The sequence below is a fragment of the Rana temporaria genome, chromosome 5 (assembly GCF_905171775.1).
Source record: "Rana temporaria chromosome 5, aRanTem1.1, whole genome shotgun sequence".
NCBI classification, from domain to species: domain Eukaryota; kingdom Metazoa; phylum Chordata; class Amphibia; order Anura; family Ranidae; genus Rana; species Rana temporaria.
Window position 1 is genome coordinate 245,974,193 of NC_053493.1, and position 16,627 is coordinate 245,990,819.

General features: G+C 41.0%; 1 protein-coding gene across 3 annotated transcripts in view; it reads left to right on the top strand.

Annotated features, from left to right (window-relative positions):
• Window positions 1-16,627, top strand: part of RREB1 (ras responsive element binding protein 1) — a 133,971-nt gene that overhangs the window by 13,315 nt on the left and 104,029 nt on the right. For 2 of the 3 annotated variants that reach the window (XM_040353672.1, XM_040353674.1), the window contains exon 2: window positions 8,688-8,750. The exons of the other annotated variant lie outside the window; for it this stretch is intronic. In XM_040353672.1, the coding sequence (XP_040209606.1) occupies window positions 8,739-8,750 (12 nt within the window). In that variant the 5' untranslated portion in view covers window positions 8,688-8,738. The remainder of the gene's footprint in view (window positions 1-8,687; window positions 8,751-16,627) is intronic. 3 annotated transcript variants of the gene reach the window in all.

Genomic DNA, 16,627 nt, shown 5'->3' on the forward strand with positions numbered 1-16,627 from the left:
GCTGCTGGCTTTAAATATATTTATAAAATATAAGCGGACCTCCACTTTAAATGCATTAACAAAATGAAAGATGAACTTCAGCTGACACTTTACAGTTACAGCAGGAGTTTTTTTCCTTTTTTAGATCAAAGCAGATCATTGTAATCTATAAATGATTTGTCTCAACCCTCTTAGGGTCCATGCACACTGGCTTAAAAAAACGCTGCTTCTAGTTTCGCATTTTGCACGTAAAAAGCTGCTAATGTTATCCTATGGGGTTTATTTACTAAAGCTGGCAAGTGCAAAATCAGGCTTACTTCTGCATAGAAACCAGCTTCCAGGTTTTTATTGTCAAAGCTTAATTGAACAAGCTTAGGTTAGAAGCTGATTGGTTTCTATGCAGACGGGAGCCTAATATTATTCTCTCCAGCTTTAGTAAATCAACCCCAATGTGTCCAAGCACATTTGGATGTTCATAGGTATATTTTAAGCTCAGCGTTTAGACGCAGAAAAAAAAAACATTTTGCCTTGCGTTTTTTTAACAGTTTTCTGCTAAACGCCTGTACAAAAATGCTCTATTTGTGCAAGCAGCCATATATTTTTTTTTTTTTTTTTTTTTTTAATACTTTTTATTTTAACAGCAAAACTGCCAAAGGGTAAAAATACTATTATGTATTGAAAAGTAATTAAAAATAAAATGGTACATGTGTAGTTCACACATGTTCTGATGTTTTGAGTCGGCAGCACAACCACAAAATATGATACTTTCCGTATCCCTACATAGTGTCTAATCATGAATAGACTGAAATCTATACCTAGACTGGTTAATTGGCGACTGAAAGTAAACAAGGTCATAGAGGCTTTGTAAAAAAAAAACTTTTTTATGAGTAAAGCTGTAGAGTTTCAATGAAAAACCCAACCAAATGGATTGGCATTTAAAGGTCATATGAAGGGTACATGTACCTAAACGCTTGACTGTAAAGATCAGTTCAGAAAATATGGTTGCTGGTGTTCTCTACTGGTATAGGTTTGTGTTTTAATTTATAATTTATGGAGAAATTGTGTATTCCCAGTCCTCGCTTTACATGTTAATAGTAGATGCCTCCCACAAAGGCACTTTATTGACTTCTTGCAGAGAATAAGAGCATCAGGTAAACTGCACTTGACCCTTTTATACAGCAGATAAACTGCTTGTCTTCTTATGTTTAGGCGAAATGCTTCTGTCCTCGCCAACAAGTAATATTCTGATGTAAAAGGTTGACAAAAAAGGGCAGCAGATGTGTTGTAATTGGAGATTAACAGCAGACATTGCTGGAGAGCTGTATGATCTGAATGATGCCTTCTAATTTCCGAGACTGATCCGCTTGTTGCCTAAGGAAGTGCTAGTTCTGGGCCTATCTATACCGGTGATGCTCAATACTGCCTTCATTTAGGCTACTTTCACACTGAGGGCTGGCGGTAAAGCGCCGCTATTTTTAGTGGCGTTTTACAATTGTTTGCCGCGATTTTCGGGCACTAGCGTTACGGTTTTAACCACCGCTAGCGGCCGAAAAAAGGGTTAAAAACGCAGCTTTGCGGGCGGGTTGGAGTCGCGACCCCATTGTTTTCAATTGGCAGGGACGTTATAGGAGCGGTATTTTTACCGCTCCTACTGCACCTCAAAGATGCGGCTGGCAGGACTGTTTTTGCGTCCCACCAGCGCAACGCTCCAGTGTGAAACCCCTCAGGCTTTCACACTGGATAGAAAGGAGCGGCTCTTTCAGGGCGCTTTGCAGGCGCTATTTTTAGCGCAATGGCGCCTGCAAAGCGCCTCAGTGTGAAAAGCAGCCTTAGGCCTCGTACACACGGCCGATTTTCTCGGCAAAAAGCAGCAAGAAGCTTGCTGGGTTTTTCTTTTGTTGAGGAAACCGGTCGTGTGTACACTTTTCAACGAGGAAACCGCCGAGGATCTCGTCGGGCCAAAAAGAAATCATGTCTTCTTTTTCCTCGACGGCAATGGGAAAATTTGGCTCGCCCAGATCCTCGGCGGCTTCACAAGGAACTCGACGAGCAAAACGATTGTGTTTCGCCCGTCGAGTTCCTCGGACGTGTGTACGAGGCTTCAGTGCAAAAAATTGTAACCCAATCGGCTTTTAGGGAGAACTGCCGTACTGGCTTGTAGGATCTGTTTGTTTGTTGTAAAAAATGTTGACTTGTATCCATTAGTTTACCACTGTATTATGTGTTCCTTTCCTGTTTTAGGCTACTTTCACATTGAAGTGATAGGTGCGTCGGCGCTTTACCGTAGTTTTTGCTGCGATTTTTGTCCGCTAGAGTTGCAGTTTTAACCCCCGCTAGCGGCCGAAAAAGGGTTAAACCTGCCCGCAAAAACGCACTTTTGCGGGCGTTTAGGAGGCGCTGCCCCACTTATTTTAATAGGTAGGGGCGGTATATTCACCGCTCTTAGAGCACCTCAAAGATGCGGCTGGCAGGACTTTTTTTACCGTCCTGCCAGCGCAACGCTCCAGTGTGACAGCCTTCAGGCTTTCACACTGGATATAAAGGAGCGGCTCTTTCAGGGCACTATTTTTAGCGCAATAGCGCCTGCAAAGCGCCTCAGTGTGAAAGCAGCTTTGGGTATGATTTTTCCTGGACATGATCAGAATTCTAGATCAATATCCATGTCGTTTGAAAAGAACATTTTTGTGTGGGGGCTCTTTGGTTAAGTTTGAGGTTCCTTTTTAAAGAAAAGGAAAGTATGTTGTCTGAGCATTTAGGAGAAGTAGGACCAACGGAAGATAGAATGTGGACTACTTCAATATAACTAGCATTTGCGGAATTTAGGATAGGAGTAATGTTGTATATTGGATTTAGAATGAATCCGTTGGGAGTTCATATGTTTGATGTAATGGATTAGTGAATTATTTCCCTGTATGCAAGACAATTTAAATAAAGAAAAAAGAAAATGTTGGGTTATGGGATGCTCCCAAAGTCTGGAGTAGGCCTTCCTTGGCAGGAGAACTTACAATCTGAAGACTAGATGAGAACTTCTCCTATTTTCCTTGGCAGAATGGAAGCATTCCGGAGTAGCGTGTTTTCACTAGAGCCTGTTAGCAATCCTGCCATTAAACAAAGGTTGATTTCAGTGAAAAGGTGCTTCAGACAAAAGCAGTGTGTTACGGGTGGAGACTGTTTGCTCAGTGTGATTCAAATAAGAAAAGCTGCGAGAGTCTCAGTAGATTTCTGTCCACCAGGTATTTGAATAGGCAGACAAGGATTCACCTGCAGACTCCAGACTTTCATAATGCCATTGCTAATGGGGGCGGAGGAACCTTATTGAAACCCCCCATGGGCGCATTGTTCCTTTTTTCTTTTGTAGTTATTCTTGGGGGTCATAAGATAAACTTGTTAAGTAGCTGACTAAAGTCCTTTTGCTTTTAGTCACTTATTGTTTCCTGTTTGAAAAGAGGTAATTTTATGCTTATGGAATAAAGGTTGGAGTTTGTGATACCCTTTATTGGCTAATTTGAGTTATCGAAAAATGCAAGTTTTAAGACTTTTTTTTTTTATATGCTTAAAGCCTGATGAAGGGATCTGAGTTATTCCAAGAGTTTGCATCCCTAATAACTTAAGGTAGCCAATAAAGGGTATCACTTAAACGGGAAAACTTTATTCATTAATCAAAGGATAACACGGTACAATGTTCTACTTACCGTATATACTCGAGTATAAGCCGAGTTTTTCAGCACATCTTTTTTTGTGTGCTGAAAATGCCCCCCTCGGCTTATACTCGAGTCACCTTTTTGCGCCTGATCTCTCGGACTTTGGGGACCCGGTACCGGCCGGCCATAGGTCCCGTGGATCTCAAACTTGGCACATATGTAGCCACTCCTCTACAAGTGTGCAACGTTTATTGTCCGGGGGACCTATGGCCGAGGAGCACCGATTTTTCAAAGCCGGGCACCCCTTCCATAGACTCCCATGTTAAATGGTAATTTCTCTGGTGGATTTGGGGACCCGGTACCGGCCAGTCGTAGGTCCCCTGGACCTGGAACTTGGCACACATGTAGCCCCATTTCTTCTCTACAAGTGTGCAAAGTTTGTTGTCTGTAGGACCTAAGGCTGGGGAGCACCAATTTTTTTTTTTTTTTTTCAAAGCCAGGCACCCCTTCCATAGACTCCCATGTTAAATGTCAGTCTAGTCATGGGCACAGTGAGGCATGGGCACAGTGAAGTATGCACATGGACACAGTGAGGCATGCAGATGGACACCCTAAGCTTATACTCGAGTCAATAAGTTTTCCCAGTTTTTTTTTTTTTTTTTTTTTTTTTGTGGTAAAATTAGGTGTATCGGCTTATATTCGAGTATGTACGGGTATGTTTATAGCAAATGACTACAGTTTGGAAAGTCCTATAGATGCACAAGCACCGTTGCATCCTTTAAAAAATCGTATCTTTATTTTTACACCAATAAAAAAAAAAAAAAACTCCTTATAAATTTATTGTTGCCTGCAACTGGAAAAACAAAGCTGTATGCATTTAGCATTGGGGACTGCAGATCAAGACAACTGGCTGGATCTGTGTCTGTAACAGATGTCCACCCTGTCTGAAACCTTCTTGGTAGATTAGCTTTAGATAGAGTACACGCCTGCATCCTCTTCAAGCTGCTGTTAAGCACATGGTAACATTTAGGACCTCTGGTTTCCATGGCAAAAAAGAGCAGCTGAAACGGCGCCTTGTGGATTTACCTGCTCCGCTTGTTGCCAAGGCTAATGATGCAATGAATTGGGATCCTCTTTTGTTAATTAAATTAGGGTTGCATGGGAGACTTTATCTTCTGTACAGGTAGAATGAACAGGCTTGGGATTTCAGTGGGTGAATCCCTGTGTCTTCTAATAAAGAATTGGTTGATGCTAGCTTGTTGCCAAAGATGGTGAAGGTCTAAAACTAAAACGGCAATTCTAGTTTTCAAGGTATGAATGTGTTTTTGGGAATGATGAGTCAAACCAAGGATGATCGTAGCATGTATAGTCTTGTTTAGCTAAGATTCCGGAGGGTTATGTCAGCAAAGATCCACGCAAAACACAGCATTTCTGATGTATGGTTTAGTTTGCGCTACTTTGTACCTACTGCAACTTTTGTATCAGAAAACGATTTTTAAAATGAGCAAGTAATGTAGACATCATTCATGAAAAGACACCCGCTGTTTGTTAAGTGTAACCCCTGCTGAGCTTTAGGACTGCTATCATAGCTGAGTTAAGATTGAACTCGGAGGCATGTCTACTACTTGAAATTCCTCAATTAAAACAAAAAAAATGCTTGTATAATGAGGGTATACGTTTAATGGCGTGGCATGCATTTAAAAATGTTCAGTGGTGACAAATATTATTTAAATCTCATACTCTATAGTATGAAGTTGCTTTGTGGGACTTGAAGCCAGAAATGGTAACATTTTTGCCTATATCGACAAATCCGATTCCATGCTATTTTTCCAGTCTATGTTGGAGGTTATCCTCGGATCCTTGTGAATTAAAGGCTCATAGGGGGTTATTTGCGAAAAGGCAAGTGCAAAGTTCACTTGAAAGTGCACTTGGAAATGCAGTCACTGTAAATCTGAGGGGGGACATGCAAGTAAAAAAAAACGGCATTTTAGCTTGCACATGATTGGATGATAAAATCGGCAGAGCTTCCCCTTTTAGATCTACAGTGCCTGCACTTTCAGGTGCACTTGTAGTGCAAAGTGGATTTGCCTTTCGTAAATAACCCCCATAGTCTAGTAAGAACAAAAAGATCTAAAATGCCAAAGAATATTGGAACTCGCCATGCAATTTAAAGCGGGGGTTCACCCTAAAAAAAAAATTCTTTATCTACCATCCATTCCAGCATACTAGCGTCAGCTACAGTATGCCTTTTTTTTTTTTTTGCGCTGTACTTAGTTTAATCCTTTAGTTTAGTTTCAGACTCCCGCGAGGTGTAGGCGTTCCTATGAAGAGGGGAACACGATTGACGTTCGGCTATGGCGCGTCACGCGTTCCGAAAATAGCCGAAATAGGACTCGGATATATACAGCGCCTGCGCAGTCAGCTTCTAGTCTGTGCGCAGGCGCCGTATAGCTCCGTGAAGAGCCGAGTCCTACTCCGGCTATTTTCGGAACGCGTGACGCGCCATAGCCGGACGTCAATCATGTTCCCCTCTTCATAGGAACGCCTACCCCCCGCGGGAGTCTGAAACTACACTAAAGGATTAAACTGTAAGTACAGCGCAAAAAAAAAAAAAAAAAAAGGCATACTGTAGCTGACGCTAGTATGCTGGATGGGATGGTACATAGTTGTTTTTTAGGGTGAACCTCCGCTTTAAATACCATGCTTTGCCTGATGTAGGGGAGTTTTGAATATCTATAACAAAAGTTTTCATCCTATTAATGGAAGTGTATATAAGATAAATTTTAAAGTTCTAGTCAGGCATCAGTTCGGGTTGATTTAAAGATGCTACCAGGATACGGTTTTTGGATTTTACCAAGCCACTATTGCTTCTGCACTTATGCCCCGTACACACGATCGGGCTTTTGCCGGCCAAACTCACATCGGAATTCCATTGGAGTAAAAGAGAACATGTTCTCTACCTAAACGCTGATGGAATTTATCGAAATGACTCCGATGGGGCATACACACGGTCAGAATTTCCAATGGAAAAAGTCAGTCAGACTTTTTCCGTCGGAAATTCTTCTCGTGTGTACGGGGCTTTACTCATCCCCCTAAAAGTGAGATGCTCTTTTCCTGTATGAGTTACACCCTCATCAGTGCATTTGGTCATATCTCCTCACAGGTTCTTCTTAGGAACCTGTATATCTGTTTTCGCTGGATTCCCTGATTATGGTCCTTTATAGGAGGACCATAATCACTTTAAATTTGCTTAGCTAGGCAAGACAGTACTGGCTCCAGACATGTCAAGATAGCGGCTTTTTTTTTTTTTCATTGAAGGAACCTTTTCAGGATCTCCTGCTGATGGCTGACTGAAAATATTTACCTGACCACAATCTCCCCCCACTGCTAGGTTGGCCATAACAGCCCTTGTTTAGGGTTTGGTTTGAAAGCAGAACCACAAAACGCCCTCCCACCATTGATGGTCTTTTTATCTTTTGTAACTGCTTATTAGCAACTAGCTGCCTCAGCCCTCCTTATTCAGTGTCTGCATCGCTGCTTTAAGCTCCATCTTGGACCAGGTGTATACGTATGTGTAGGCATGTTTTACATTCCTGTCCCACAACTAGTTTGAGAATTGAGGTCAGTGAAACGTTCTGTGAAAGAGTAAATGTGGTGTTTGTGTTTTGCTTCTGCTAAGCTTCTTAATAATGTGTTAGATTGAGGTCAGAAGCTGTATATTTTTTTACAATTCCTTACAAAATGATATAATTGTCTTTGTATCCTGAGCAGTTTGAATAGCTTGGTTCTAGATTCAGTTGCATCATCATTTTTAAGCAAAAGGATTTTCTTGAAGAGGATGTTGGCTAGTAACTAATGATCTGGACCGCCTGTCTCTTTTCCTGTTTGGGAACTCATTTCCCTCTCTGAGGATTTTCTTTCTTCAGGACCTTTGATATCGCTATCCCACAAAAAAGATCTGTGCATAGTTTTATGTTTTGTTCTTTTTTTCCCATGTCGTTTATAGTAAATGCCATACAATTTTAGTTCTAGGATAATTGCAGTGGTATATAATATACTAAGTAGGACATATGCATAACTCTGGTAAATTACTGATATGTCTCAGCCACAGTTTGGGATAGCAGTGTTCTTTAAAAAAAAAAAAAAAAAAGTGAATGTGATGTATAAAAAAAAAAAAAAAAAAAAAAAAGTCAAAATTCATAGGGACTATATAACAGAGAAGCTATAAACCACTCGTATTTGCATTTTTTAATACATCATCATCTACATCAGCTGTTTTTCCATCGTATTTTGCTTTCCGGTCAGCTGTGATGTAACGCTGCATTCAAGTGGGATTTATTTTTCTTTGGTAGGGAGTGGGTTAAGGTACTGCCAGTAAGAGGTGTGGGGTGTTACTTTGTGAGCTTTCACTCCTACTTGCAAAAGCCTTGCAGTACAGTTCAGGCCCCTCCAGGAGCAAAGCAGATAAATCCTTTCTCAGGATGGTAACAAGATGCTGGAAAGGTAACTTATACATCAGTGCCAGATTTCGTAAACTGATTCATCGCCAGCACGCACACTTTCTCATGTGCAGCTCCTGAAACTCAACCAGGTGCCTTCTTTTCCAAACCTCTAGAACGCTCCCAGGTTTTGTTGGAGCTCTTTAGAAATTGGGATTTGATGGGTGTTGGTTATCACTTAGTCATCTGACCCTGGGAAGGAGATGCAAGTCTGTGGATGCACAGAAATATTATCATCCCCCCCCCCCCCGTTTTATTTACATGTGTTGTGTAATATACTAGAGAACGCGCTATAATTGCACATTTTAATTGGATGCATAATAAATGGACTAAATATATATGATACGTTGAGTTCCAACATTCCGTTCATTTTTTCAATTTTTAACATGCTTTATTATATATTCCCAAGTACTGTATATGTTTCACTGGTTTCAGTTGCATACTGTTAGCTTAGAAAGTGATTAGTTGAGTATACTTTTTTTTTTTTTTTTTTTTTTTTTTTTTTATGTAACAGTGGACTTATAGCAAAGTTATTTTCAGAGTGCTAATAGATACTAATGAATTGCAGAAATCCAAAGTGAACCCTGTTGTGACTGGGACAGAAAGCTGGCACTCCGAGATGGAAAACCAGGTAAGAATGGACTACATGTTACATACTCACTATTGTCCGCCCCCCTCCCTGTTTCGCCTTGCTCTTACCAGACATGAAAAACTAGTGATAAGATAAAGTTCTCAGTTTATAATCTGCATTTCAAAGAGGTCCACACAAAACCTGATTAACATCTTTATTGTGGTGGAATGATAGGACCAGTCAGTTAACCTTCAGAAGAGTCTGAAAATGAAGCACACAAGTGGTTTATTCAGTAAATTGTATGAGGAACAATGTGCTAAAGCTGAACATACACAGATTTTTGAATGAACGTAACATTTGTACAAAAGTTTTCAGTACATTTGACAAATGACGTTCTAAATTACTTAAAAAAAACAAAAAAAAAAACGTTTCCTTTTAGCATTTAATTTTGGAGCAAATGGACTTTCCCGAATGCAAACCTCAATCCCGCCTAAAATTAAATTAGTTTGAGGAAAAAATTGAGTCGTCACTGTGGTCAAAAAAGGACATGAGAATAGAGAAATGTGTACTTCGTAAAACAATTTTTTAGTATAGAACATACAAATTAAAAAGACCCTGTTATCATTTTTGTTCACTGCAAAAAAGAAATAAAAAAACATTAAATATTAGTACAAGGATTTACCAATTTTATCTTTGCTCCATTGAAGCACCATGGCCACCAAAGAATCTTAAGCATCCCACACACTTCTCTAAGAGTGGTGGTGCTTGGTCACACGGTACATGCTGTTGTTCCACCCATCAGCCCCTACATCAATACAGGTGACGATAATGACATGGGGGCCACCAGTTGGAAAAACATAATGCAGCAGGGGACCAGATACCCAACATTTCTGCACATGGTCACCCCAGTCAGGCTATAATTGCTGTGCTCTGAGCACATTCTGCTTCTGAGTCATAGGCAAATGTCATCAATTTCTACCTTGATCTTAATTGTAATACTTTAAGAAGTTGTTTATATGCATCCAATTTAGTACATGCATCACCTAAGTTATGTTGAGGTAATGAAGTACTGCCAGTGTGTACTGATAGTTGCAGTCACTGTAGACATCAGTGTTGTCTTCATACAACTTGTCAGGTAATTTTATTTGAGGCTTGGTAAGCTTCATTAAATGTAGGATAACCAAAATGTGTGCGGTCCTTTTTGCCTTCAGAACCCAATCGGGTTGAAATTTCTCTGAAAAATGTATAAAGAAGTCTTGTTACTACAAAGCTGCATACCAATATAGTCAATTATAATATTTAGGAAGGTCCTTAACTTAAAGGATATGTAAAGATTTGTTTAAAAAAAATAATGTCACGCTTACCTCCTCTGTGCAGTTGGTTTTGCACAGAGTGGCCCCGATCCTCCTCTTCTGGAGTCCCTCAGCAGCCCTCCTGGCTTCTCCTCTTCTCGAGTGGCCTGTTAGAGAGCCGCTCTCCCTCAGGGCACTTGTGCAGGGGCGCTCCCGTGTCCTGCTGCTGCATCCATTGACACAGACAGCAGGACTCTTCCCTGGCACCTGCGTCATTGGATTTGATTGACAACAGCGGCAGTCAATGGCTGCGCTGCTATCCATCTATCTAATCAGGACCTGAGACACCATATGGAGCTGGTGTGTTCATCCCTGTTGCTGGAAAGACCCAGTTCAGGTAAGTAAAAGGGGGGCTCTGAAGGGCTGCTGCATCAAAGGAGGTTTTCACCTGAAGGCATTAAGGTGAAAAACATTGAGGGGTTTACAACCCCTCTAAAGCGTTTGTTAAACAAAACAAAACGGATCCTGTTCCCTTAAAGCATGTTATACAGCACAGTGCTTGTGCTGTGTCACTTGGCCCCCTGTAACACCTGAAATGCCTGGCTAAGCCCTCCCCTCTGCAAACTGACCACGGTATATCATGGCTGCTATGCCCTGACACTGTGGTCAGTTTACCTGATTCCATCATCCGCAGCCCTGCTCTGTCTCCTCTACTCTTTTCCCCTCCTCCTCAGCTGATGTCAGCAGGAGGGCTCGGCCCCGCCCACTGAAGCTGTGAGCCTGAGCTTGAAGAGAGCCGAGGAACCGGCTGAGCGCCGGGAGCGAAGCTCATATAGGTACAGTTCGGAAGATTTTTTTTGACATGACATAGGCACAGGGAAACGTATTATATTGGTATATAGGAGATCAGACGATTTAGTTGCAGTGGGTTAACAACCACTTTAAAGTTCAACTGTAGCCATTTTTTATGTTTGGATGGATTGGAAAGGGATTAAAACACCTGTCAAGTTTGTATTGCTGTCTTTTGCTCCTGTTTAGGGAGATTCGCCCTCTCTATTTGTCCTGGCGACTGTTATCACAGAGTGTTAAGGAAAAAAATCCCTAATTTTGAGCCGTCACTAGAAAAAAAAAAATGGAAGAGAAATCATCCAATGAGTACCAGTTCTGGTGACAACAAGGAACTTCCACCTCCATCTTGGAGTGAATTCCTCCTACTTCCTGTTTGGCTATGAGACACAAGGTGAAGGGAAATCTCTCAAATGGGACACTAATGCCATAAACTGATAGGCTTTATAACCCTCCTATGTTTATCTAAAATTAAAATTGTACTTTGAGGATTGGTTCGCACATATACGAATTGGATGTGGATTTGCCCTGCATCCAATTTGCATGACAGGCGAGTGTGACCGGCTCTCAATGAAGCCAGTTTACACAGGTACGGGGCGGCCATTCAAAAAGGGTCCGGTGTGTCTTTGGGTCAGATTCAGGTTCGAATTTAGGCAAAAATTTAAACCTGAAGTGGTGAACAGGGTCACAACGGACCCCAGGCACGAACCTGTGGCCTGAAGCATCCAAAATGGTTGCCTGGCTTAAATTTGTGTAATATATATATATATATATATATATATATATATATATATAATGTGTGTGTGTGTGTATGTGTGTATATATATATATATATATATATATATATATATATATATATATATATATATATTCTCCTGCACAGAAACTTAAAAAATGGGGTTCCTTTGAGAGATACCACCACTTTACTGTGCATTCGTTTATTACAAATAAACTATAATAAATATATATAAAATGAAATTGGATGTATTGAGGATTGCATGTCATACCTACTCTAAATAATATTCACTGCATCATTATATGTCTGACATCCCTGTCTGTTTTGAATTTTCCTTGCATAAAGGCATTATTTGAGGTGAATGTACCTGCCTCAGGTCTGGCTAAAAGAAGTCAATGTATAGTTGCATTACTAACTAAAGAAACATTTCCTCTCTAGCTTCGTCCATTTTCTAGCACTTTCATGTCCTGTCACATTTTTGTGTTTATTTATGGTAAGCAGACCACTTGTTTGCACCTAAAACACAGCCCCCATTTTCTGTTTTGTTTTCACATCAACCAGTTAGGTGACTTGTAGCGCTGCAGAGGAGCAGTGTGACTGGAAGTGAATTCACAGAACAACATGCTGGACATATTGTACCTTATGCTGGGATAGCTTGGTACAATGTTTCACTCTGTAAAAAGTCATGTTTATGGTCCAGTCATGATAAAATTATCACTTTTCCTGTAAATATGTTACTTATGCGATGTCTGAATTGGCAACGTTGGCTATAATAAGAGTGTGAAACAAGAATTTAAAAACCTGTCTTTGCTACAGGTCTATTTTGCATTTTAGGGCTCATGCACATGGATGCAAAACACACAGCGTTGTAATCAGTACAGTGTTTTGTTTCTCTATGGATCTGAACACAGTTCTGTTGTTTTCTTCAGACCCATGCACACAATACATATAAGATCACTAAACTTGCACTGTGTTCCGATCTGTAGAAATAGAGAAATCTGCATCCAAGATCTGTAATTCCCAATTGTATAATCGCATGTGTATGCGTGTAAATTGCGCGAAATGGAAGCAGAATTTTACATGTCGAACTTCATGTTTCATTAATTTGAGTAGTGAATGTACTTGTATAAGCATAAAAACACAAACCTTTTTTCACCTATTTATCAACATCCTGATTAGGCGATCTGTAATTTTATAACAGCCATATGAATGGTCAGTGTATGGCCAGCATAGGAGTGTACAATTTTGTCTGGTTCCTGCAGAACCAGAGGAGTTTTGCTTTGTGGACCGTCCTGTCGGCACCCTCCCACCTCACATCCTTTGACAAATTGAAAGAGCTAGACAGAAAACTGTCATCTGAACCACATCTGCATCCAGTCGGATGCAGCCAAAAAAGTTTTACACAGGCTCAACTGCTATATTTTATATCCAGGAGCTGGAGTCCGGTTCTGGCTGGGGGCGTTCAACTCGCAAGGTAGTAGATGTGCATATGATTAAAGCCAGCGACTCGGAGTGCTCTTGCGAAGAAAATTCTTTATAGGCTACATGTATAAAAGCATGAAACAAAAATGCTAGCGCGTTTTTAGCTTTTGAAGAAAAAGAACGGCTGCACATCCAAAGGTTCCAAATGCCTTTATTGAAATCACGGTGATGACAACAAGGACACCAGAAAGCAGTCGCATAGCCGCGTTTCACATATACATCTTGTGCTTAATCATTAAGCGATTACGTTTTCGGCTTTTGCAGCCTTCCTCATAGCATATGGTATGCAATGAGGAAGGCTGCAAAAGTCAAAACGCGCTAGCTTCATTTGGATCATGCTTTTATACATGTAGTCAAAGAATTTTCTTCACAAGAGCACTCCAAGTCGCCGGCTTTGAAGAGGGGGTTAACTTCCTCTGCAGACATTTACCTGGTAGCTATGCCTATAATAATAAACTACAAAAGGAGTCGCGCTATGTAATTAATAAATTGCATATGAAAAATAGTAAGTGAATAAATATGTGCAAATATAAAGGAAGAGTGGACCCAAATGATCAGAAAAAAATCACAAAAAACACTGGGGTCCACAAATATTAGTGAAAAAGGAGGGAATAAACCCAATCAAAAAAATATATATCTTTAAAAAAATTGTACATAGTCCCAAATAAAGTGATAAGAAAAAGTCCCAAAGTGTTTAGGAGTAATCCACAACGTTGTGATGACTGACACACAGGAGACCTCCACCAACAGTTAACACTGACTCTTACCACAGGGTAAGTAAAATACAGCAAAACCGAAATCCAATCGTATTATGACAACAGACTCGCTCTTCTATCCACTGAAGTTTTCCTATTTGGCAGCTCAACTCAGTATTCCAGCATAGGAGAGGAGAGATCAAAGGGACTCATAGCGTAATATTGCTTAAAAATGTTTAATAAAACGAAAGTAATGCACTTACATTTGATCCAATAAAAACAGGCATTCAGAAAGAAACACAGCCGGCCGGTCTGTGTATGAAGCGTGTGCCCAGAATATCCGGGGTCCTCACGAGTGCAACGCGGTGACGTCAAAGCGCCGCCTCCCAACGTTTCGTCTACAAACAGACGTGGTCACGGGATGGCCTATAATAAGGCTTACCTATAGGTCAGTGATGGGCGAACCTTGGCACCCCAGATGTTTTGAAACTACATTTCCCATGATGCTCAGTTACACTACACAGTGCAAGAGCATCATGGGAAATGTAGTTCCAAAACATCTGGGGTGCCAAGGTTCGCCATCACTTCTATAGGTAGTGTAAATATCTCCTAAACGTGCGCTGTTTAGGATATATTTACATTACATGCAGCCAGTGACATCACTGGCGCATGTGCTCTGAAGGAACGGCCACGGGTGCCGTTTCGAGCCTTGTCCCGTGAACGGTGGCTCCCACGCGTGTGTGCATTATTTTATTTATTTATTTATTTATTTTAATTTAACTTTCCTCCGACAAACTTATCAATTCATCACTTTTTTTGTAGAGAAGCAAAGACTGCAGATAGACAGATGCAACATATGTAGGTGGATTTGTTCTGTTTATCACGTGAGGATAGTCCCTTTTACTGGGTATATGTAACTACTTTAACTATATCACTATTCGTATTAATAAGTCTATATTATTAGGTGATGTTTGTTTTATAACGAGTTGCATGATTTCTCTTCGGTGTTGTGCAGACATCAGATTTTGCCTGTCTTTATATAAACATTATTTGCTGTGTAAAAAGGAGCAATTCTTTTGGTTATTTGAAAGATAAAAGTGTGAGATTGAACACTTACAAAGGTATAAAGCTGAGAGAATTTGATGGTGTGTCACGGGTGAATTCCAAGCAAAGGGTGCAGCTACTCGTTAAAGCAGGAGCAAAGGTTAAAAAAAAGCATAAAGGATGTGTGGGTATACGGTATATAGATTGTCTGTTAGTGATGTTGTGAACAATGTCTTGTTGGAATCCTGCAACTTACAGTTCATATATGATGACTTTTTATTTTTCATATGTACAGTAGTTCTGCTTATGTTAAACTAGTAATATAGAGTAGCTTTATTCTAAAATGAATGAAGAAGCCTAAGCATTATGAGCTTATCATTGGACATAATATGAATATATTCATATTAATACATATAGCTTGCCACTAGGAGCTCTGACTTTAAGCAAACTGCAGTTGTTGGGTATGTTACCATGGGGGTTATTTACGAAAGGCAAATCCACTTTGGACTACAAGTGCGCTCGCTGTAAATCTAAAGCCCTGTACACGCGATCAGCTCATCCGATGAGAACGGCCTGAAGGACCATTCTCATCGGTTAACCGATGAAACTGACTGATGGTCTGATGTGCCTACACACCATCAGTTAAAAAAATGATCGAGTCCAACGCGGTGGCGTAAAACACAACGACGTGCAGAGAAAAATGAAGTTCAATGCTTCCAAGCATGCATGGACTTGATTCTGAGCATGCGCGGGTTTTTAACTGATGCTTTTGCGTACTATCCATCGGTTTTGACCTATCGGTTAGGCGTCCATCGGTTGAATTTTAAAGCAAGTTCTACATTTTTGGACCGAAGGATAACTGACCGATGGGGCCCACATACGGTCGGTTTGGACCGATGAAAAGGTCCTTCAGTCTGTTTCCATCGGTTTTGACCGACCGTGTGTACGCAGCCTTAGAGGTATATCTGAAATGAGGAGAAGCTCTGCTGATTTTTTTTCATCCAATCATGTGCAAGCTAAAAAAAATGTTTTATTTTCCTTGCATGTCCCCCTCGGATCTACAGCAACTGCACTTCCAGTGCATCTGTAGTGCAAAGTGGATTTGCCTTTAGTAAATAGCCCCAATGTGTGAGCACCATAAGCCAAGAGGAACCTGTGAAGCATAAGCCCTGAGCCACAATGATCGGCATTATTGGCCTGTACACTTTGGGGCAAACTGGTGTAATTTTTCGCGCTAAACCACATTCTTTATTAGAAAATCAGAATTTCTTCTTCATTGTTACAAATTGTGACTTTTTTGGACAGTCTTTCTGGTTTTATTTCCTCTACATACAGCAGGGGTGCCCAACCTTTTGAAGAGCGAGGGCCACATAAGCGATTTGGTAACTGGTCGCGTGCCACAATAAGTGAAGCGGACAGAATCCATGTCCACTCTGTATATGCAGAGAGGACACGGACACAGCCCACTTTATATATGCAGAGCGGACATGGACACAGCCCACTCTACTCTGTGGGCCCTCCCATCCAATCCAACCAGATGGAAGGGGACAGATCCCCTTCTGTTTTTTTTTTTGGTGGATTGGATTATAGGTAGGTGGGTGCAAATGGACACAAGTCTGTTTACATCTGCCTCTACATAGAGAGGAATGGAGGGTCTGTGTGGGTTGAGCCGATCATGTTAAAATGGGCCTAAGGCTGCTTTCACACAGGTCGGCAACTTGCAATCTGGGCTTGCGAACCTGCTATCCCAAAGCAGGAGGTCGCGGGCCACATCAGAGGGCTCCGCGGGCCACATGTGGCCCCTGGGCCGCTGGTTGGGGCACCCCTGACATACAGCATTCT